The sequence below is a fragment of the Cervus elaphus genome, chromosome 1 (genome assembly GCF_910594005.1).
Source record: "Cervus elaphus chromosome 1, mCerEla1.1, whole genome shotgun sequence".
NCBI classification, from domain to species: Eukaryota; Metazoa; Chordata; class Mammalia; order Artiodactyla; family Cervidae; genus Cervus; species Cervus elaphus.
This window is the reverse complement of record NC_057815.1, coordinates 94,171,290-94,196,186: the sequence shown is the minus strand read 5'-3', so window position 1 is coordinate 94,196,186 and position 24,897 is coordinate 94,171,290. Positions and strand designations below refer to the sequence as shown.

The 24,897-nt window shown below is 37.5% G+C and overlaps 2 protein-coding genes and 1 pseudogene across 2 annotated transcripts; all 3 read right to left on the bottom strand.

The window, feature by feature from the left end:
* Positions 1-618: 618 nt before the first annotated feature.
* LOC122700420 lies at positions 619-1,538 on the bottom strand (annotated as a pseudogene).
* A 4,689-nt stretch (positions 1,539-6,227) lies between these two features.
* Positions 6,228-7,156, bottom strand: LOC122700348 (olfactory receptor 5M3-like). Its single transcript, XM_043913184.1, is given in 2 exon segments — positions 6,228-6,448; positions 6,451-7,156. Coding segments are annotated over 2 exon segments (927 nt in total).
* Positions 7,157-18,384: 11,228 nt separating this feature from the next.
* On the bottom strand, positions 18,385-19,322 carry LOC122700285 (olfactory receptor 5M8-like). Its single transcript, XM_043913044.1, is given in 2 exon segments — positions 18,385-18,815; positions 18,818-19,322. Coding segments are annotated over 2 exon segments (936 nt in total).
* Between the last annotated feature and the right edge of the window lie 5,575 nt (positions 19,323-24,897).

The following is a 24,897-nucleotide window of genomic DNA, read 5'->3' as shown; positions in this document are numbered from 1 at the left end:
AGAACTACGGTGAGTCAACAGATTGTTTGAAACGCAAATAGTGTTAATTATAGAGCAATACATACTGAGAATTAACCTTCTGATTGATTCACGACACTAGTTGAAGATTCTGAATACATTTTTGTTTTCAAAAGTCCATGCATGTATGAATGTTATTGAAAGCTTTTTTTGGTAAATGAGGATCCATCAACTTTTATATTCATAGAAAAGTGATGAAGTCTTATTTTTTTCTCATGAAATTATATATTACTTATAAAACAAGTGAAAGGCAATTATATATAGAAAATATCCTAAGAAATCATATTCAGCTCTACAAAGATACCTCCAAATTAACATGTGCTTATCCAAATGTATTTATCAGTTATCTGCTAACTACACTTAGCACAAATTTACATTCACTGTGACTAACAGTAATAGGTCAGTGTTAGTATGTTTGCACATGTAGATAAAGGAGGCTTAGTCCTGAGAGTCCATTCATGGGGTAAACCATCGCTGTGTTAGACTTGACCTCTTAGTATATTTAAGTGTTGCCTGTACACAGTCTATTTTAAACAGGAAATTTATATGCCTGGATATTTGTAACAGGAAGTGGCATACACGGAATTATGTACTGCGGGTTCACTGCCTCGAGGTTGTCTTGAGGATTGCTTTGTTGACCGCCTCTTTCACGTCTTTGTTCCTCAAACTGTGGATCATGGGATTCAGCATGGGCGTCACTGTGGTGTAAAACACAGCCACCATCTGCCCCTGCTCCACAGACTCTTCAGCGGGCCTCCTGAGACGGATGAAGATGAGAGTCCGTAAATCCTGGTAACATCTGTCAGGTGGGACCCACACGTGGAGAAAGCCTTCCTCCTGCCATCGGCAGAGCGCATGCGCAGCACGGCCGCTATGATGAGGTTATAGGTAATGAGAACCGCCGAGAGGGAAATATGTGAAATCAATCCCAGCAATAACAAATTGGTGTATTCTTTAATGTGGACCCCTCCTCAGGATAAGAGAAGGGTCAGCACAACAGAAGTGGTTGATTTCATGTTTCCACAGAAGTACAGGCCATACGTCCACAGAGTGCAGATCAGGCTAACAGAATCCATAGATGCAGGGCACAGAGATGAGACCAGCACAGACAGTCCTGGACGTTTTGCTGCTGCAAAGCAGAGGGTTGCAGATGGCCATGTAGCGATCAAAGGCCATCACAGCCAAGATATATACTCCCACGTGGACAAGGGCTCTGAAGAAGTAACACTGCACCAGACACCCCACGTAGGAAGTGGGTTTTGTCTCTGATAGTAAGTTTTCCAGCATCTTCGGAGTGACATTGAAACAGAACCACACATCCACAAAAGACAAATGACTCAGGAAAAAGTACATGGGGCTCTGAAGCTGGGGGCTGATGCCGATCAAAATAATCATAGCAATGTTCCCTATCAGAGTGATCATGTAAACTACTAGAAACACCACAAAAAAGAGAAATGAAGCTCCTGATGACTGGTCAGCCCCAGAAGAATAAGTTCTGTCACATCTGTGAAATTTGGCATTGCCTTCACTTAGACCCAGTCTGCATTGCCTAAGGAAAAATTAAAATAAATGAATGGATTTATTTTATTCTTGAAAATTGTGAGTCCTGTTTATCAATATTCTAGTTCAAATAATATAAAAATCAATGTAGACTGCACAAAGTCTAACGTAAGACTATATAATCACATTTATTTCCTTTAATAGGCCTTATAGGTAATTATTGCAATATTTATTAGTTTCTTAACTCTAAAGCAGACAATTACATTCATATACTACTAGTATTAGACAATTATTTTTGCTAAACTATTACAGTGATGTTAACCTCATAGAGTTCTAATAAAAGTAACGCTAGACTGAGAGTCATCAGAGAATGATGATCTACGATCATGAAAATATAGGGTACAGGTGAACCCAGACCAGAACTGAAATATCAGTGCCTGTTATGTGCCCAATTCACTTTCTCTATGGTGTATTTAATTCCCATATGAATAATTTCAGGGGTAGGAAAATAGTTCACAGTGATTAATCAACTTCCAAATTATGAGTTGCTATTAGTTGGAGAGAGCCATGATACAATCACAGAGTTTATACACTTTTTAAAATAGTTCCTCTTTTAAGTTTTTGTATTTTCATTCTCTTTTTCCTCAATATTTTACATAGCTGGCTACTTGCCCATAACTGAAAAGTCACATCCTCAAAGAGATCTTTGTCCATTCTGTGTACATCCTGCCTCTTCTTATTTCTGTGTTTATCAGCATGCTCTGTTTTTGTCTCACTCCATTCCCTAAATTGTCTCATTTGTATATTTTTCATTCACTCCTTTTCAGTCAGTTCAGTTCAGTCGCTCAGTCATGTCTGATTCTTTGTGACCCCATGAACCGCAGCACGCCAGGCCTCCCTGTCCATCACCAACTCCTGGAGTTCACCCAAACTCATGTCCACCGAGTCGGTGATGCCATCCAACCATCTCATCCTCTGTCTTCCCCTTCTCCTCCTGCTGTCAATATTTCCCAGCATCAGAGTCTTTTCCAATGAGTTAGCTCTTTGTATCAGGTGGCCAAAGTATTGGAGTTTCAGCTTCAGCATCAGTCCTTCCAATGAATATTCAGGACTGATTTCCTTTAGGATGGACTGGTTGGATCTCCTTGCAGTCTGAGGGACTCTCAAGAGCCTTCTCCAGCACCACAGTTCAAAAGCATCAATTCTTCGACCCTCAACCTTCTTCATGGTCCGACTGTCACATCCATACATGACTACTGGAAAAAATATAGCTTTGACTATACGGACCTTTTCTGACCAAGTGATGTCTCTGCTTTTCAATATGCTGTTATGTTTGTCAGAGATTTTCTTCCAAGGAGCGTGCGTCTTTTTTTTTTTTTTTGGAGCATGCATCTTTTAATTGTGTGGCTGCAGTCACCATCCACAGTGATTTTGGAGCCCAAGAAAATTAAATCTGTCACTTCTTCCACTTTTTCCCTATCTACTTGCCATGAAGTGATGGGCCTGGATGTATTTTGAATGTTGAATTTTAAGCCAGCTTTTTCACTCTCCTCTTTCACCCTCATTAAAAAGCTCTTTACTTCCTCTTCACCTTCTGCCATCATAATAGCTTCTTCTGCATATCTGAGGTTGTTCATATTTCTCCTTGCAACCTTGATCCCAGCTTGTGATTCATCCAGCTTGGCATTTCTCATGATGTACTCTGCATATAAGTTTAATAAGGAGAGTGACAATATACAGCCTTGACCTACTCCTTTCCCAATTTTGAACAAGTCCATTGTTCCATGTCCATTTCTAACTGTTGCTTCTTGTCCTGCATACAGGTTTGTCAGGAGGCAGGTAAGTATTTGCAAAAGCTAAATATATGAAAACCTGAGTGGTGCTTAGCCAGGAAATAGATAGCAATTACGAACTTACAGGAGAGGTGAAGTGGTCATTTCCGGTCATACAGGGTATGATGTCTCAAAAAATTGAACGGTTTGGGGATATTAGAAGCACTTGTAGGACTTTCCTCACCATTTCCAGGCCAAAATATATACACACACTTCCCATATTGTATCCCTATGCATTTTAAATTCAGTTACCAATAGCTACATTCTTTTTCCCTCAAGATCAGAAAAGAGAAAAGCCTAAGTATTGCAGTTATAGAATTCTGGTTTTATTGTCAGACTTTATTGAATTCTGGCTTCATGACTTATTTTGTGAACTTGGACAAATTTTATTATTATTTTCTTTTGCTTTTCATTTATTTATCTTAATATGATATTGCAATAGTTATAGTATTAAATTCATGATATATTTGTATGAAAATAGATATTACACATTATTACATAACAAATATACTAAGCACAATTATTATTAAATACTTTCCTGAAAAGTTTTGCTTCCATTAATAGTTTGCAATAATCAAATCTCTAAAGAAAATCTCATTCTCTTTCTCTCTCTCTCTCTCTGTTACTCCTGCTCATACATACCTATACATGGGTAACATATGGAGCTAATATTAATTAATAAAGAATAAAAGAAAATAAAATCTAAGATGCAACCTCTATCTTCCATTTCCAGATAGATGGATTTGTATACCAGCCTCAGAATGAAGTATTCCCAGTAAAGATGCACAAACATGGGTTGATCCCGTAGCATTTGGGCTTAACTACTCCGTGGCTGCTGGGATCTTCCTGAATCAGGGATCAACCCATGTTTCCTGCACTGGCATTCTTTACAATGAGCCAGCAGGGAAGTCCTCTTTGTCCAACGTGAGTTTTTCTTTTCCTCGGGGGAAAGCAGAAGCACATGTAAACTCATTTCCATTCATTCACACATACATCATGGGCAACATTTCAAAGCTATTTGCATGTAAACAAATTGGGGATTTTGATTAAATTATAATAATATCATTGTGTCTGTAATGCAAAACTTAACCTCCCTAAAGAATTTAAGCTCTTACTTAATATTTCTATTTGGGTGAGCTAAAAGTAATTTCTTTTGTCTCTAAGACCATTTCACCATTTATTGGAAAACTCTTGGTGTTCCAAATTAGTTGCTGATTACTAATCAATTTTTAAATGTAATTTTAAAGCTTTTATGGCATCCCAACAGCCACGGAGCAGTTAAGCCCAAATGCTACAACTATTGAGCCTGTGCTCTAGAGCCTGGGGGCCACAACTCGTGAGCCCATGTGCAGAAACCAGTGAAGTCCACACACCCTAGAATCTGTGCTGGCCTACAAGAGAAGCCACCACAATGAAAAGCCCATGAACCGCAACTAGAGGTCAGCCTTCACAAATAGAAATTCCCTCCACTGTCCACAGCTAGAGCAAAGCCTCACAGCAATGAAGATCCAGTACATTCAACAATAAAAATAATAAAAAATAATACTGGACAAAGAGAATTATTTGTTCTCTATACATCATTCTCATTTTATATCTACATCTCTGTAGATAAATTATGAATTTTGTGATGATTTAAATGCATGATTTAAATGTGTGAGTGACATTTCAGTGGCTATATGTTTCTGTGTCAAGATATCAGATTATTTGTTTGTTTATTTGTTTGCTTATATCAGAAGACATAGAAACATTACAGATGTCCTCATCATTGTATTAGATGAAATGAGCCAGAAGAGAGAAGCCAAACTATGTTTACACTATTAAGTCAGGATGTGTTATTGCTAACAAAAAATAGACCACCCAAATATTCCCTCTTTCAAGTAAAAAGAAATTAATATTTAATATCATACTTAGGTCAAAAATGTGCACAATAATCTACATGAATATTAATTTAATTTGTGAGGAGAAATCTGAAGCTTTGTACTTGCAAAATGACACATTCACTAATTCTATCTATTTCTCAGTTAGAATGACGGAACTTTGGCGGGGGTACATGACACGTGCACAGTCTAGATCCTGTTGACCTTGGAGTTGAAACATAGCAGCTATTAGAATCAGTAGAAGAGAGGCACTTATGCTGTTGTGTCTCTTAAATACAAAAGTCCTGGACAATAATTACATATCATAGTCTTTTTATTTTCAAAACAAAGGCCTCCGAACAGATCCACCTTTCACATTGAAAAAGACGTTAAATATCAGGCTTAAGTTTCTCAACTACCCAGTGATGTTATTATAATTTGAACAAAATTCCCAGTTTTTTCTGTGCAAAGAGCTTTGAAATGTTGCCCATGATGCACGTGCGAGTGAGCGGAAATGAGCGCACATGTGCTTCTCCTTTCCCCTCAGGAAAATAAAAACCATTAGCAAGACCACCATCGTTATGACCTTACATTAGAGAACTGAATGAAATATGTTGTTATTTCTTCTACCTCAGATTATAATCTAGATAAATAAATAGATAAGTATTTCCTAAATTCATCACTACATTTTTTAATAAGAAAAACAAAATCTTTTTATTCTAACAAAGGATATAAACAATGTCAACACACATACCTGTGAACTTGGGCTGAAATAATCTTCTCTATTAATGTAGATAATTAATGTAGAAATTAATCTCTATTAATTTTAGCTAAGCTTGACTACTTGTATCAATAAGAGAGAAAATTCACTTTTTCCCTCTGAATTTTAATTTTTTCTTTCTTTTCATAAAGGGTAAAGTTCTTACTTTTTGTGAATTCTCTAAAGCTTTGTACTATACTAAGAAGTAATCTTTTGACAAACAAATATGGATGAAATGCAGAGAACAAAAGTAACACAACTTTACTTTATTAAAAATGTTTTGCTGATCACTTTGTTCAAGGCCTCTTTCACATCCTTGTTCCTCAGACTGTAGATCATGGGGTTCAACATGGGGATCACCGTGGTGTAAAACACGGCCACCACCTTCCCCTGCTCCACAGACTCCTCTGTGGGACGTCTGAGATACATGAAAATGAGGGTTCCATAGAATATGACGACGGTCAGATGGGACCCACAGGTGGAAAGGCCTTGCGCCTCCCTTCCGCCGAGTTCATCTGGAGAATGGCAATGAGGATGAAGAGATAGGATGCGATAGCTATAGTCAGGGAATATGTGAAATTAATGCCGACGAGTATGATCGTTGTATATTCTTTTACAAAGTTTCCAGCACAGGCCATTTTGATGAGAGGTGAGTCTGCACAGTAGAAGTGGTTGATCTCAATCTTCCCACAGAAGTACAAACCATAGGTCCATAATGTTGCTGCCAGACTAATCAGAAAACCATACACGTAAGGGAAGGAAATCAGTCGGATGCAGACAATCCTTGACATTTTGCTGCCATAGAGCAAAGGGCTTCCAGTGGCCATGCATCTGTCAAAGGCCATCGCAACAAGAATAAATATCTCTACATGGACAAGAGCAATGAAGAAGAAACACTGTACCAAACAGCCAGGGTAAGAAATCATTTTTGTCTTGGATAACAGGTTTTCCAGCATTTTAGGAGTGACATTGGAGGAAAACCACACATCAACAAATGACAAATGACTCAGAAAAAAGTACATGGGGCTGCTGAGTTGTGGACTGACCTTAATTAACAGGATCATGCCGATATTACCCACCACGGTGACCACGTAGACCAGCAGGAAAATGACAAAGAAGAGAACTTGCCATTCCCGACGACTGGTTAGTCCCAAAAGAATAAACTCTGTCACATCTGTGAAGTTGAGCATTTTCTCTGCTCTAAGTTAATATTCGATAGAAACTTCTCTGATAACTAAGAGGAAATAAATTTAAAATCAAATGTTGATCATTATCAATGTATATTTTATTCATGCTCCCTTTTATTTTTTTTAACTAAATATCTATGACTTCATTTTGACACTCTTTTTCAGCAATTTGTTTCTGAGTATCTGCTGTTTAATAAGCTCCCTGAAGGTATTTATATTTACATTGATAAATATAATATACTAACCCACTTACATAAGAGTTGTACAAAATGTGATTGAAACATGCTATTCCTAAAAATTATAATTGTCCAAATGTGTGTGTGTGTGTATTCAGTTGTGTCCAACTCTATGACTCCAGGGACTATAGCCCTCCAGACTCTTCTATCCATGGGATTTTCCAACCAAAAATACTGGAGTAGCTTGCCATTTCCTCCTCGAGGGGATCTTCACAACCCAGGGCTGAACTGGAGTCTCCTGCATCAGCAGGTGGATTCTTTACCACTTAGCCACGAGGGAAGCCCAAGACTATTTCTTAAATATCCCTTGCTTCCAACTGGCATTTTGGTAAATATTCATTTTAAGATATTTATAGAGGGTTAGATTTCTCTTTTTAATGTAACTCAAAAATAATACTTTTCCTCCTTTTTAATATAAGCATGTTCTCTAGGATTACGGGCTTCCCTGGTAGTTCAGACGGTAAAGTGTCTGCCTGCAATGCGGGAGACGTGGGTTCAATCCCTGGGTCAGGAAGAACCCCTGGAGAAGGAAATGGAAACCTACTCTAGTACTCTTGCCTGGAAAATTCCATGGATGAAGGAGCCTGGCTATAGTCCATGGGGTCACAAAGAGTCAGACACGACTGAGAAGCTTCACTTTCACTTCCATTATTATTAGGGCAAAACCATTTAATCCAATAAATTGTCAGCCCTGAATATCAGATAAAATTTATTTTTAATCTAACCTCATACTTGACCTCATTTAAAGAGGGACAAACTGTTCACAGTAATCTTTGAAATAAAGGGTTAAATCACTTACACACTTTCATATATTGTGTGTATTCCCTGGATAAAGACTCTGACAAACCTAGCATGTAATTATAATCTTAGATACCCTCCACTCTTATGTTCTGCAGATTCAAAGATAAGACCAGGAGATCAGTGTCACTAGTGAGAGTAGCAGTAATGTAATTAAACCTTATAAAATCATGATGTATTCCTACGGTTTTATACTCGGAGGAGAAAGCAGGGAATGACTGACTCTTCTTTGGAGATCCAGTGGAGTCTAGGGAAGCTTCTTGGATAGTTACAAATTTATTTTCAAATAGAGATTGTATCATATGAACCTGTCCACTACAGTACTTCACAAAATATTTTCCTGAGAAAATACTAGTGCCTTGCATTCTGATAATAAGAATTATGGAAGAAAATCCACAACTGTTTATTCATCAAATAATAAGAAATCTTTGTGTCTTATCCAAATTCTTACAATTATGCAACTTACCTCATAAGCTATGCAAAACTGTTTGGGAAAGAATTCTACTACACTTAGTCTAGCTAGCATTTACTTAGCTTTAAATAAGAGAAAAGAGAGAGCGATAGAGATGACTTTAAGTGTATGAAAGGATGTGCATAGATTTTATGCAATCATTACACCATTGTATACAAGAGACTTAAGCTTCTGCAGATTTGGGGATCCTGGGGGGATGTTGTGGAAGGTGGTGTTCTAGAAGGGATCTTTCTGAGATACAAAGGAGAGCCGTATTTCTCCTAAATGTGCCACAGTATCATTTTGAGCTGTTTGTGAACCTGCTCAATCCAAGGGAACCAGAACAAGAAAAATGGAACACAGAACTACTTGTAAACCACCCAAACAATGCAACTTAAAAAAAGTTTTAAAAATAGTATGCTAGCTTTTGAAAAAGATGAATGTCCTAAACAAAAAAAAAAAAAAAAAAGGGGGGGGGAATTTTTAAAGATTGGGAAATTGATGAAAGATATGTTTTAGACATCATCATAAATGATAGAGACAATATAAAGATGAAGGAGAGATTCTGAACATGGAAACAGATTACAAATATGTCAATAGAACATATTGATATTGAGTCAACAGAATGTGCCAGTAGTGTCCACTTATTTCTAAAATATTAGCAGAAGAGGAATTTTTATCTGGAAAGTCAGATCTCACTGCATCTAACTGTACCAAGGACGATCCAGAGGGATGGTATAAAAGACCAGTGTTGTTAGTACTTCACAAAGGCAAAATACATGAAAACCTGTGTGGTGGTTTAACAGGTAATTGAGAGCTCTGATGAACTCACAGGGCAAATGGAATAGTCAGGTCTGATGTTAGGAATTATGGAGACTGGAAAAAAGAGAAGGATTTGGAGACAGACAGTTTTATTCACCATCTTCTTCAGACAAAAATATACACACAAGCTCCCCATATTGTATCACTCTGTCTTTCATATCAAGTTACCAGTAATTGTAGATTATTCCCCCCCCCCCCCAACCAGGGCCAGAAAAGAGGAAACAGTAAGTATTCCAGTTAGAGAATTCTGTTTCTATTGTAAAGTGTTTGAATTCTGGCTCCACGACTTATTTATGAACTTAGGCAGGCTTTCTTCTTAGTTTGTTTGGTTTTTCATTTCTCTATGTCTTAATATTATGTGACAAGTATTAACAGTATTAGCTTCATTGTTTGAGAGTATGAAAAGACATATTCGACTCTCTTGCAACCCATGGACGGCAGCCCACCAGATTCTTCTATCCATGGGATTCTTCAGGCAAGAATACTGGAGTAAGTTGCCATTTCCTCCTCCAATAATAAATAAGAAGGTGCAATTATTACTGAATGCACTTGTGGAAACTGTAGCTTTATTAATAGCTTTTAATAATCAAATATTCAAATCTCAGTATAAAAATTTCTGTCTCTCTCTCTCTGACAAATATACACCTCCATACATGGATAATATAAATGGAATAATTGATGTTAATTAATGAAGAATACAATAAAATGAAATATATGATGAAGGCTTCATCCACCAGCTCCAGATAGATGTGTTTGTATACCAACCTCTAAATAGAGCAAAGTATTCCCAGGAAGGATGCAGAACGGGAAAGTGAATGTTGTGTAAGAGATGAGATGATACCAGGCAGAAAAGACACTGGGAATCCACAAGAGAAGTTTCCCTTAAATGAATGCCTTATTTAAAAAAAAAATCAGTTAAGAATCTTCTTCTAGAAATAACCCTGGGGAAAGTATATCTCTAGAGGAAAAGTTGATCGCTGGGTTTTTGTTTTGTAATAGATTTGCAAAATTTATTTTTCCTCAAAATTCAAGTTATTTTGAAAGTATTCTGGGATCTAATAACATATTTTGCTTTGCATATCAAGCCAGGAAAAGTATTTCCAGAATCTGCGGGCCTTTCACGACCTTTACTCCTATATTCTAGCAACCATCTCTCTCGCCTAAATCACAGACTCTGAATTGCACTCCATTCTAAACTGAAAACCAAAGTGGGTCTTTAAAAGCAAGTCATTTCAAATTGTTTCTTAACTTGGAAACTTTTCAGAGCTTCTCGTTTTTCTCAGGGTAAACGTCTTCCAGTGGCTCACAGGATCTTGGCCTCTAGTCCCTTATCTGCCTATGATCTCATATTCCATTTATTTTCTCACTGCCCTAGGCTGCAGCCACACTGGCTTCCATTTGTTCTTAAAACTTTCCTTGAATGCTTGCATCTGCCTTTTCCTTAGTTACTCCATCTGTCTAAAACACTGCTCTGTAAGCACCTCCATGGCTCATCTCTAAACCAGTTTCATGAGATTTTTGTTCAATTATCGTCTTCTCAATGAAATCAACCTTCATTCTCATATCTGAGCCAGAGGTACCCCTTTGCTCCTTTATCTTACAAGATGATTTTTATCCAGATTTTTCCATAACATCACTAATATACTCTACAATTTATTTACATATTTTCCTGATGGTTTATGCTTGTTTCACACAACTGGAATATAAGTCCCATGAGATCAAGGATTTCTTTTGCTGTTTTGTTCATTGATAGCAAATAACTAAAACAGAGCCTCAAACATAACAGGCACTCAGCTAATATTCATTGGACAAATAAGTGAATTAATTAATTCAAATGCAGGTTAAAATGCTGAGAAGTAGGCCAAAATAATTATAAACAAGTTTATGTATATTATTATTGGCATTTTAATATGATTAAGGATAGAGAGATTATTAATTTACTAATGGAATGTCTTATGAGAATTAGTGCTGGTATCGCTTCAGACTGCATGCAAAAACTAAATTGCAAACTATATAAATTAATTATAAATATTTTAAATATGTGTGTAATGTAATAACTTTTGTGTGAATGATTAAATAGTTTTTCATAGTAATTAAAATTGCACTGGCTGCATAATAACCTCTGAAATTGTCTGGCTTTCAAATTGATTAAGTTTTATAATCTAGGGCAAGAATACAGCTAAATAGAAAAATTAGTTCTGTTGTTGGTAAGTTAGGCAGTTTAGAGTTACACATATAAATAGGAGAAAAATAGCATACAATATTATATGTTATTAATGTTGAATATTTTATGTGAAAACTAGTTTGACCCTGAGGTAAATTCCTAAACAAAATTCCTAGAAAGTATTGATCAAGTTGAATACTCTGAAACATACACATGCACATACATGTGCAAACACACATTTGACCCATTTTTTTGATTGGGTCATTTATTTTTCTGGAATTGAGTTGCAGGAGCTGCTTCTATATTTTTGAGATTAATTCTTAGTCAGTTGCTTCATTTGCTATTATTTTCTCCCATTCTGATAGCCAAAGCAATCTTGATAAAGAAGAATGGAACTGGAAGAATCAACCTGCCTGACTTCAGGCTATACTACAAAGCTACAGTCATCAAGACAGTTGGTACTGGCACAAAGACAGACATATAGATCAATGGAACAAAATAGAAAGCCCAGAGATAAATCCATGCACCCATGGACACCTTATCTTTGACAAAGGAGGCAAGAATATATAATGGAGAAAATATTATCTCTTTAACAAGTGGTGCTGGGAAAACTGGTCAACCAATTGTAAAAGAATGAAACTAGAACACTTTCTAACACCATACACAAAAATAAACTCAAAATGGATTAAAGATCTAAATGTAAGACCAGAAATTATAAAACTCCTAGAGGAAAACATAGGCAAAACATTCTCTGACATAAATCACAGCAGGATCTTCTATGACCCACCTCCCAGAATATTGGAAATAAAAGCAAATATAAATAAATGGGACCTAATTAAACTTGAAAACAGGTTTTCTTAACCATAAAACCAAGCAGACTTGCTTAGCAACAAGTTGTTCAGCATAATCATGAGATATGCCCCCAAATAATCAAACAATGATGGCATGAAACCACATCCTACCCAGGGAGCTCAGTAAGTTAATGACACCTAGGACATGCTCTGCACACACACTAAAAAATAACAATTCATGGAAAAGTTGCATTTCAAAGTGAAATGTACCCTCATTGTACTGAGACTTAACATACATTTTCCTTAGTGCCATAACTGTTCCAGCTTGACCAAGTAGGGACAAGAAAATATCCCTGCCCAAATTGGAAGAGGAACTGAAGTTGGAAAGATAAAGATAATATCTACTTACCAATGAGTAAGAAAGTGGCCTTTTCCCCATCCCCACTTTTCTTTGCATTATAAAACTGCAACCTACTAAGTTCTCAGGACACAGAGCCATATCATCTGCCTGTTTTTAATTCTCACATGTCTTATTCTAATAAATCACACCTTATCTATCATTTTGCTTCTAATTGAATTTGTTCTGTGCTGAGGCATATAGGACTGGAGCTCCTCAGAGCCCCTTGAAATACCATCAAAAGGTCTCACGCCACTGTCTAGTGTTTCTCTTCCTTATGGTCAGTCTCAATATTTTTCTTCAGTCATTGGGAAGTCCACACCATGACATTAATGTCTATCCATGGATTGTCATACCTTCTGTTTTCTATATATTAGCTGAATTTCCTCCACACCATTCACATGGCTTTGTGTCACAGTTTATAGCCACCTCACTTTGTGTTATGGGATGTATCATGTCTCTTTAAAACCCATATATTGAAGTCTTGATCCCCAGTACCTAAGCATAGGAGTGAATTTGGAGATAGAGTATTCAAAGACGAAATTAAAGTGTCATGAGTTCATATGAGTGGGTCCCAACTCAAGATGACAGGAGATCAGGTCATGGAAATGCTCAGAGGAAAAACTGAATACTGAGCCAGGGGAATGACAGCCATCTACAAGCCAGACAGAAGCTTCAGAAATAACTATCCTTGCTGACACTTTGACCTTGAATTTTCAGCCTCCAAACTGGAAGGAAATCAATCTCTCTTGTCTCAGCATCTAGTCTGTCATGCTTTGTTAATGGCAGCACCAGCAAATTAATATACCCTGTGTTCTATAGACAGACAGAATGTTTTGATAATGGGATGAAGCTTTCCTTCTTAGGATACTAGCTTTATTTTTAATAGTTTTTAAGTAACTTTTATAACAAAGTTTAATACACACATAGAAAATGTACACAAAACAAAGCTGGACAGGTTAGTGGATTTTTTACAAAATAAATATACCTGTAAGATCAAACATCTGAATCAAAGAGATTAACCCTACATGAGACATGCTCCTCACCTCTTTTTGCACTCACTATCCTTCAAGTTAACTATATTCTCACTTTTAATGCTATAACTAATGTGTCTGTTTCTGAATTTCACATAACTGGAATCAAAGAATACATTGGCTTCTATGCAAAATATTTTGTGGAACACTATGTTGATATCTGGACATTATGCAGGTGATTGCTTTAGTTTGTTTGGATGGTTTAATAAAAAAAAAAATACCATAAAAAAGTGTCTTGTAAACAAATGAAATTTATTCCTCATTGACTGGAAGCAGGATGTCTAAGTTCAAGTTGGGTTCTGATGAGAGCCTGCTTCCTGGATCATAGGTGGCAGTCTTTTTGCAGTGTCCTCACATGATAGAAGGCAAGGTGGTTCTCCTAGATTTACTAGAGGAGCACAGATCCATTTCATGAGGCTAAAGGCAAGCCCTTGTGACTTCTGTTGTTTCATAGTTTCACCAGTATTTAATCTTATAAGGTGTGTTATTACAATTTTTTCTATGCTGGGTTATATGTATAGATACAACTAACTTAATAATTTGCATTTCCCTAATCACTCCTGAAGTTGAACACATGTGACATGTTACTTCATTCTTTGAAAATTTTTGTTCAGAACCTACCTGTTCATAACCTGTCATTCATTTTTTCATGCAGTTGTGGATTAACTGAGGAATAGTCTAATGCACTGTAATGAATTAGAGTCAAGTAACACGTTTCCCAGTTCTACCACTCACTCCCTTTGTAATCAGGCAAGTCACTTCATGGCACTGTTTCAGGTTTTCCAAAGTAAAAAACTGAAACAATAACATCACCTGTCTCAGCTGTTCCAATGACTATTGACAGCTTATCTATAAATATCTGGAAAAAATGTAAAATACCTGTTGATTATTATTTGGTAAATAGTTAACACTATATATTTTTTATTTATTAATCTTCTAATTACTTGCAAAATAGACTCTATTTTTGGTGTTTTACTAATAACATTGGTATTTTAACAACTGCACTAAACTTAATTAACCTTGAAGTTACCCAATGTGTTTTTTTTTCGCCTTAAAATTGCTGATTAAAAATCCTTTTAGCTATCATTTCTTCCTCCCTCTTTATAATTTGTTTAGCAATAAGTCAATTCTATCTTTTGAACCCACAAATTATATACTTTTGCCCTATATAGCCTGATTTTATGCATGTTTAGTCACAAGTTAGTTCTCATTCTCAGAAGCTTATTTTCCTTGTACTCTTCTAGATAGTTTCTTTGCAAGTTCTAGTCATTCCTTTTAATCTTTATAGGCCTGTAGTTTCAATACTAACCTTTATTTCTTTTAACTGTTGTTTTTTTATTTTTTTATTTTTTTTTATAATTTGCATCATGTAACTCTAATATGTGATGTTGAGAGTATTCACCTGTATTTTCTTGCAAATTTGCATGAACAAGGACTTTATCTGTGGAAGGTCTTTTAAGTTTGATAGTTGACTTCATGAGAAATAGATGGGGGAACAGTGGACGCAGTGTCAGACTTTATTTTTTTTTTTTTGGTTCCAAAATCACTGCAGATGGTAACTGCAGCCATGAAATTAAAAGACACTTACTCCTTGGAAGGAAAGTTATGACCAACCTAGATAGCATATTAAAAAGCAAAGACATTACTTTGCCAACAAACATCCATCTAGTCAAGGCTATGGTTTTTCCACTGGTCATGTATGGATGTGAGAGTTGGACTGTGAAGAAAGCTGAGCTCTGAAAAATTGATGCTTTTGAACTGTGGTGTTGGAGAAGATTCCTGAGAGTCCCTTGGACTGCAAGGAGATCCAACCCGTCCATCCTAAATGAGGTCAGTCCTGGGTGTTCATTGAAGGACTGATGCTGAAGCTGAAACTCCAATACTTTGGCCACCTGATGCGAAGAGTTGACTCACTGGAAAAGACCCTGATGCTGGGAGGGATTGGGGGCAGGAGGAGAAGGGGACGACAGAGGATGAGATGGCTGGATGGCATCACCGACTCGATGGACATGAGTTTGAGTAAACTCCGGGAGTTGGTGATGGACGGGGAGGCCTGGTGTGCTGCAATTCATGGGGTCACAAAGAGTCGGACACGACTGAGCGACTGAACTGAACTGATTGATATTTGATCGTTCTGTCCTGCATTTGTGTTTGTTTGTTTCAGTCCCATGAAGCTTCTTCTAAACTAGGATCCCTTTAAATTCACTTTTTGGCTTGTAATTTGACAGCTCATGAAACCACTGTAAACCTAGACCTGCAAATCGACAAAAGAACAACGTTGACAGGTAAATAAAAAGGGATGAGACTTATGGGCTTAGAGAAGTTCATCCCAAGATATATCACAGGATATATTGATTATTTTGAATCAAGGTTACTGGCAAAATAGGTAATGAAAAAATATATGTTAAAAAAAAGTCTGAACCTCCTTTTCTCCTCAAAAATAGGAAGGAAATATCCCATGTGAAAATATCCTCCTTACACCATGAGGAGAGAAAGTGTCCTTATCAACAGGGGTAGAGAATTCAAGAGTAAGAAAGCTGCATTTAAAAACTATTATTTTTGATTAGTTCATTACCCTGAGCAAAAGTCCCTTTGTTTTGTTAAATTTACACAAATAATTAGGTCTGTGTCTAAAACTGATATAGAAACAGTTTGCTTTGGTTACTTTGGGCGTCTCATTTCTTTGAGACCTCAGTGCGTATGAATTAATTTTTTCCCTCTGTCTTGTGTCAGTTTACTTATGTGACCAGAAAAAAAGAAAAAATCAAGGGAAATGGGGGGAAATTTTCCCCTCTTTGATGGTTCAAGTGCTGGCTTTCAGTGCTAAGGAAGGCATACTTAATAAAGCTGAGTTGAAATAAGTTTTTTACAATGCACTAATTACATTTTAAAGCAATTTTTCAATATTGTAGTGGTTTTTGCCATACATTGACAAGAATCAGCCATGGATTTACGTGTATTCCCTATCCCGATCCCCCCTCCTGCCTCCCTCCCCACCCCATCCCTCTGGGTCTTCCCAGTGCACCAGCCCCGAGCACTTGTCTCATGCATCCAACCTGGGCTGGTGATCTGTTTCACCCTTGATAGTATTCTTGTTTCAATGCTGTTCTCTCAGAACATCCCACCCTCGCCTTCTCCCACAGAGTCCAAAAGTCTGTTCTATACATCTGTGTCTCTTTTTCTGTTTTGCATATTGGGTTATCATTACCATCTTTTTAAATTCCATATATATGTGTTAGTATACTGTATTGGTCTTTATCTTTCTGGCTTACTTCACTCTGTATAATGGGCTCCAGTTTCATCTATCTCATTTGAACTGATTCAAATGAATTCTTTATAATGGCTGAGTAATATTCCATTGTGTATATGTACCATAAATTCCTTATCCATTCATCTGCTGATGGGCATCTAGGTTGCTTCCATGTCCTGGCAATTATAAACAGTGCTGTGATGAACATTGGGGTTTTCTAAATATACATTCAACTACAGTGTTCTGAGAAGCATCTTGTCATCTACAGACAATTGATGTAAAGAAATAAAAAATTTTAAAACATACTTTATGTAAATTTTTATGAGTCAAGAGAGGCGACTGGAAGTTTAGTACTGATTTATTTTTCAAAATAGGTAAGGTGAATTTTAAGGTTAAATAAAACCAATTAATAGAAAGAGATCAGACTTACCATTGCCAGAGGTGAGAGATGGAGAGAGGGGAAGTTGGATGAAGGTAGTCAAAAGGAACAAACTTTCAGTTATAAGATAAATATTAACAATTGCTAAGGGTGCAATGTACAACATGATAAATATAATCAACATTGCTGTATATATCAAAGTTATTAAGAGAGTAAATCCTAAGAGTTCTCGTCACAAGAAAACAATTTTTTTTTCTATTTAATTTTTTCTTTTTAAATATGTTTACATCTTCTGTTTAATCCATCTGTATGAGATGATGGATTTTCACTAAACTTATTGTGATAATTTCATGAAATATGTAAATCAAATTATGCTGTTCACCTTAAACTTATACAGTTCTGTATGTCAATTATATCTCAATAAAAGAGGAAGAAAAAAAAAATAAAGCAATTTTTCCCCAATAAGAGACAGTCTAAAGCTATGTGACTCATTTCTTCCAAAAAAGGAAGTGTTAATGGTTTTATTCTCCAAGGTGTAAACTGGATTTTCCACTGATATTTATCCTTCTCTATACAGTTCTTTGGCAGAAAGAAATGGCAACCCACTCCAGTATCCTTGCCTGGAAATGGCAGAGGAGCCTGGCAGCTTGCTGTCCTTGGGGTTGCAGAGCTGGACACAATTTAGCAACTAACCACAAAAAGGTCTTTACATTTGGATCGGGGTAAGCAAAGCTTTGTTGAAGGATTCAAAATCCCTGTCCAATGACATGGGTTCTCAGATTTCTTTTTAGTCCAACTTCCTTCGTGGAAATGTCCCCCAAGAAAAAGATATACATTTGGACAAATTATTACTGGACTAAGAAAAGTCATTGGATATAGAAAATAAAAATAATAAAATTAGCACTCTGTTTACTTAGAAAGCAGTTTCCCGCTGAACAGTTCTTTCATCAAAGCTTCTTTCACATCCTTGTTCCTCAGACTGTAGATCACGGGGTTCAACATGGGGATCACTGTGGTGTAACACACAGCCACCATTTTCCCCTGCTGCACGGACTCCTCTGAAGGGGGTCTAAGATGCATGAAGAAAAGAGTTGTGTAGAAGATGGTGACAGCTGTCAGATGGGAGCCACAGGTAGAGAAAGCTTTGCGCCTGCCTTCTGTGGATCGAATCCTCAGGATAGCAGGAAAAATATAGAGGTAAGAAATCAGCATGATGAGAAGAGAAAAGGAAAGGTTACATCCAGCCACAACAAACATGGACAGTTCTTTGTTGTAGGTGTCAGAACAAGCCAGCTTAATCAGCGGTGGGTCAGCACAGTAGAAGTGATTAATGTCATTAGGGCACAGAAGACTAGGTTGTAGGTCCACATGGTCTCCATCAGCCCAGTGAGCGCTCCATATGCATAAGGTACCGTGATGAGGGATGCGCACACACTCTTGGACATTCTGCTGCTATAAAGCAGGGGATTGCAAATGGCCATGTACTGATCAAAGGCCATGACAGCCAGGATATAGATCTCCACATGGACCAAGGCAATAAACAAATAACACTGCACCAGACAAGCAGAATAAGTAATGGTTTTCTTCTCTGATAAGAAAATTGCTAGCATGTTGGGAGTCACACTGGACGAGAAGCACAGATCTACAAAGGATAAATGGCTCAGGAAAAAGTACATGGGGGTGTGGAGCTGGGCATTAATCTGGATGAGGACAATCATGCCCAAATTCCCTGCCACCGTGGCTATGTAAATGGCCAAAAACAGCACAAAGAAGAGAATCTGCAATTCCAGGCAATTGGTCAGTCCAAGGAGAATGAACTCAGTCACTGAAGTGATGTTTCTTCTCATAATTTGCTCCATGAGATGAGAGATCTGTGTATTTATATTGGATAACAGGAAAATGAAAAATAAATATTACTATGTCACTCATGACCTTCTTACTAATTTCTTTTCCTTCTCAGCATTTTTTTTCACTCTATTTCAACTTGTGTTCATTCTAAGTAAACATAATCTCAGCCTGGGACTGGAATCTAGTGGTATTCAAGGCAGCTCTTTCTTTTTTGACATAGCTCTCTACTTTCTATTTCCTTATTTTTCATTTCCTATCTAATTAGGATTTATTCACTGTTTTCTTTCTCCAATTTCTCCTTGTCTTTCTTGGCCCTGGTCTTTTATTTGCAAAACATACTTCGTGTGCATACTTGATCCCAGATATCACCCTCAGGTTTACTCATTTTTATCTCCAATTATATAAAGATATGAGAGTTTAAAAGGAAAAAAAAGATGGAGGATCAAAGGAAATATTTTCCCAAATGACCTTATACATTTTAGATAAGTTTACCTAACCAGTTCCTTATTGGAGAATCCAAAATAATTAAACTGAACAAGTTTGATGCTTTCCAACCTTTTCAGACTCAATAGCATAGGGACCTTCTAGGTGAGGAACTGGAACTTTTGTCTTCACTTTTTCAACAATATACCCATAATTGCATTTCGGCTGTTGGCCAGCTTTTAGATTCTCCTACCAGTAGAACCCTGCTAGGATTCTTTTGCAGAGAATTTCCCACTGCATGGAGTTGGCATTGACGGAAATCCCATCCTCCTGGTCTCTCACTTCTGCACTGTGACATCTGAGGGCCAAGAGTCCTGATTCATAGAGGAATAGGCTGAAATCAGATGCTTGCTCCTATATATCTTACGGAGTAAATTAGTGTCGCAAGGCGCACAAAATGTTTTTGCATTTCATTGACTGCAGTGAACATTAATGATCAGATTGATTCAGCAAAAGAAGACTGACTCTATGAAGTCTGAGCTGCCTAGCCTCCAAACTGCCTGGGTTGCTCTCTAAGCCTGGTATTGTGGCAGCACATTGACTTGGAATACGACATGCCTTTCCAGAACAGTTTGCTTGTGCTTAAGATACCTACAGGTGACTTCCGTTGTTGCAAGAAATAAAATAACAAAAGCGCATATTAATAATAACGGCTAAAAGATGAGTATTTGCTTTTCTATGTAGAGTTCATCTATATTCACTAAGAACATGATACAGAAAGTGAATCTTTGAATCTATATATGCACAACCTAAAAGTTGAGATTTATGTTTTATTGGGCAGAAATATTTAGGATTCCAAACCCAGGAGGCAGCCTCCCAAGTTACCTTGAGAAAATTGCTCAGAGGAGAATAGTGGGTGATCTAGGGTAGATAGAATGTTTTGCAATGAAGGGCAGGTAGTAGGAATAAGAGTTTACAGTTAAGAAAAGTTTCAGAATTTATCACTTTTCTTTGTATGGGGATGTGGAAGAATCTGGGCTCACTGAAACCATTCCTTTGACATCCTTCTCAGCTATTTGGGGCCAGTATCCTGCGTTTTCAAACCCTGAGTGTCCTCAGGGATCACCATCTGTGGCGGCGGCAGTCTGACGGCTGCTAGCGTTATAGTGTCAGTCACTCGGTCACGTCCAGCTCTTTGCGACCCCATGGACTATAGCCCGCCAGGCTCCTCTGTCCAAGGAATTCTCCAGGCAAGAATACTGGAGGGGGTTGCCATGCCCTTCTCCAGGGATCTTCCCTTCCCAGGGATCAAACCCAGGTCTCCCACATTTCAGGCAGATTCTTTACAGTCTGATCTATCCCGGAAGCCCTCTGACGGCTGCTGCTGCTGCTACTGCCACTGCTGCTAAGTCGCTTCATTGTGTCCGTCTCTGTGCGACCCCATAGACAGCAGCCCACCAGGCTCTGGCATCCATGGGATTCTCCAGGCAAGAACACTGGAGCTGGTTGCCATTTCCTTCTCCAATGCATGAAAGTGAAAAGTGAACGTGAAGTCGCTCAGTCGTGTCCGACTCTTAGCGACCCCATGGACTCTTAGCAGCCTACCAGGCTCCTCCATCCGTGGGATTTTCCAGTCAAGAGCACTGGAGTGGGGTGCCATTGCCTTCTCCGCTGACGGCTGCTAGATGTCAGATAGTCTTTGTTTCCTCCCTGACTTCCCTCAGGGCTCACGGTCTCACCTTTGTAGGACTGCAAACCACCAGTGACAGTGACATCCTTGGTTTGCTGATAGGGCACGTGGTATTCTATTTCTCAAAATCAAAGTATATTTGGATCTACTTCCATTTAATCATAGGAGCCCAAGTTTTAAATCCATATCTAATGAGGAACAGGACGCTGTAGGGTGGGTTTGAGGATTAAACAAGTGAATATTTATAAAGCACTGAGATCAAGGTATCTTATAGGCCAAGTTCTGATCTAAGCGTGTTTAAATAATACCTCATTTAACTCTCAAACCAACCAATAGTATTCTGTCCATCAGAAAAATGTCCAGTATTATAGTTCTCAGGTTTAGCACAGAAGGAAATAATGTATGTGCCATAGAAATGACTGGTAAAAACATGGGCTGTGGAGTCAACTTGTTGAATTTCCCATTCTGGCTTTAGCAATTTTGATCAAAGCACTCAGGACACTGTTTCTTAATATTTCTAGGCTTCATCTTTTTTTTTTTTTTTTCCCCTCAAAATGGATTACTTATATGTGTAGGGCTATTTTGAGGATTATACAATATAAAGTATGCAATATGGAAAATAATGTTCTCCATACATGTCTGTGTATGTGTGCATACTCAGTCATTTCTGACACTTTGTACCTCCACGGACTGGCTAGTCCTCAATAAAAGGTAGCTATTAGTCATTAAATAAAGAATCATAGAAAATGGCATTCAATATATTTAAATTTCCTTATCATCCACCTAAATGACTTAATACACTTTATAAGTAACAGTACCTAAAATAGTAAATATCCACATTTTTCTGGTCATTGGCATTTCCTTTTTCCATCTTGTCTTTTATGAATCATTAAGTCTAGTTTTCTAGTTTTGGCAATGCACATGATTGTCCATATAAGAAAGTAGAGTTTTGATGGTTATAAATAAATGTATAATACAGAAGTCTACATACCTATGGAGGAAGAGCCATCTTTAGAAAGAATATCAATGTCATGGCTCTTCTGCTCAATAATGCAGGCTGAACTTATATTATTTGTAGATTGATAACATATTCCTAAGAGATTACATATATAGGTGAGCATTAAGTAATTACTTTGTTAGATAATGTTTTTCCCTAAATGAGTTCTCTGGAGAAATAACAACTGGGTACAATGCAGATTTGCCATGGGACCCAACTAATTTCTAGTGTTTTCTTTTGTTTTTTTAGATTCAGTGTCAATATTTTTCTTCATTCATTGGGAAGTCCACATCATAATATTGATGTCTACCATCGATACTCATGCCATATTCTGTTACCTGTAATATTTGCTTAATCCAGTTTAGCACAATGTTTTCCACACAGTTATCATAACTTTGTGCCACAACCTATTACCATCTCACTTTGGGTTATGGGTTGAATAGTTTATTTAATATCTATCGAAATCTTGACTCCCAGTACTTCTGAATATGATTGAATTTGTAGATATAGTTTTCAAAGAGGAAATTAAATCGTGATGGGTTCAGATGAGTGCATCCTAACCCAAGATGACTGGTATCTTTTTTAAAAAAGAAGATTAGGACACAAAAATACACACAGGAAAGACTGTGACAGACACAGGAGATGGTGGGTGTCTATAAGCCAGACAGAAGCTTCAGAATGAAACCAACCCCACTAACACTTTGATCTTGAATTACCATTCTCCAGACTAGAAGGAAATCAGTCTCTTTGGTTTAAGCCACCCAGTCCGTGGTACTTAGTTAGAGCAGCCCTCACAAACTACGTTCTTCCTTCTGCAGACAAAGAGACTGCAAACTACGTTCTTCCTTCTGCAGACAAAGAGACTGCTTTCATATTCAAAGGAAGCTTTGCTTCTTTGAAGAGTAGTAGCATGTTTAATATATTTCAAACCTTTATAGTACACATTCAAAATGTGCATGTAACATAAGTTTACAGCTTATTGAATTTTTACAAAGCAAAAATGCCTTTATGACCAAACCTCTAAACCAAGTAGAAGAACAATACTGCGTCAGACAAACTTCGCATCTCCTGAGTCAGTATCCCTCAAGTTAGATGAATCTTTATTTTTGGCACTCTACATAGTTTGTGTCTTTTTCTGAATTTTGCATAAGTGGAATCAAACAGAACATATTCTTTCGTGTATAGCCTTTTGGTGAAAATTCTGTTGATATCTGAACATTATGTTAATGATTGTTTTAGCTTGTTTGGACAAGTATAAGCAAATGACTTATCAACACCTGACATTTATTTATCACTGTTCTGAAAGCTGAAAGTCTAAGATTGGATTGGGTTCTGATGAAAGCATTCTTTCTGGCTCATAGATGGCTATCTTTTGCTGTGGATCATATAGGTCTTTTTGTTGTACATCACATGGGGCAAGGGATTGCCCTGGGCTCTTTTATGAGGGCAGTAATCCAGTTCATAGGCTTCCCTAGTAGCTCAGAAAATAGAATCTTCCTGCAATGCAGGAGACCTGAGCTTGATCCTTGCATAGTGAATGTCCCCTGGATGAGGAAATGACAACCCACTCCAGTATTCTTGCCTGGAGAACCACATGGACAGAGAAGCCTGGCGGGTTACAGTCCATGGGGTCACAGAGTCAGACACAACTAAGCATGTGCAGGCACTAATTCAGTTCATTAGGGCAAAGCCAAGCCTCAGTGACCTATTCACTACCCTAAAGCCCCCACATCTAAATAGCAATGGTTCTTGTATTACTACTGTAGGTGTAGAGATCAAATTGACAACATTCATTGAATCATGGAGAAAGCAAAGGTGTTCCAAAAAAAAATCTACTTCTGCTTCACTGACTACACTAAAACCTTTGACTCTGTGGATCACAACAAACTGCTGAAAATCTTAAAGAAATGCGAATACCAGACCACCTTACCTATTTTCTGAGAAACCTGTATGTCTGTCAAGAAGCAACAGTTGAAACCGGAAATGGAATAACAGACTGGTTCAAATTGGGAAATGAATGTGTCAAGGTTGTATATTGTCAGCCTGTTTATTTAACTTATATGCAGTATACATCATAAGAAATGCTGAGCTGGATGAATCACAAGCTGGAATCAAGATTGCTGGGAGACATATTAACAACCTCAAATATGCAGATGATGGCCTCTCTTATGGCAGAAAGTGAAGAGGAGCTAAAGAGCGTCTTGATTAGGGTGAAAGAAGAGAGTGAAAAAGCTAGCTTAAGACTCAATATTCAAAACACTAAGATCATGACATCGGTCCCATTGTTCATGCATGCTCAGTCACTTCAGTCATGTCCTATTCCTTGTGACCACTTGGACTGTAGCATGCCAGGCTTCTCTGTCTATGGCAATTCTCCTGGCAAGAATAATGGAGTGGGTTGCTATGCCCTCCTCCAAGAGATCTTCTGGACCTGGGGATCGAACCAGCATCTTTTGTATCTTTT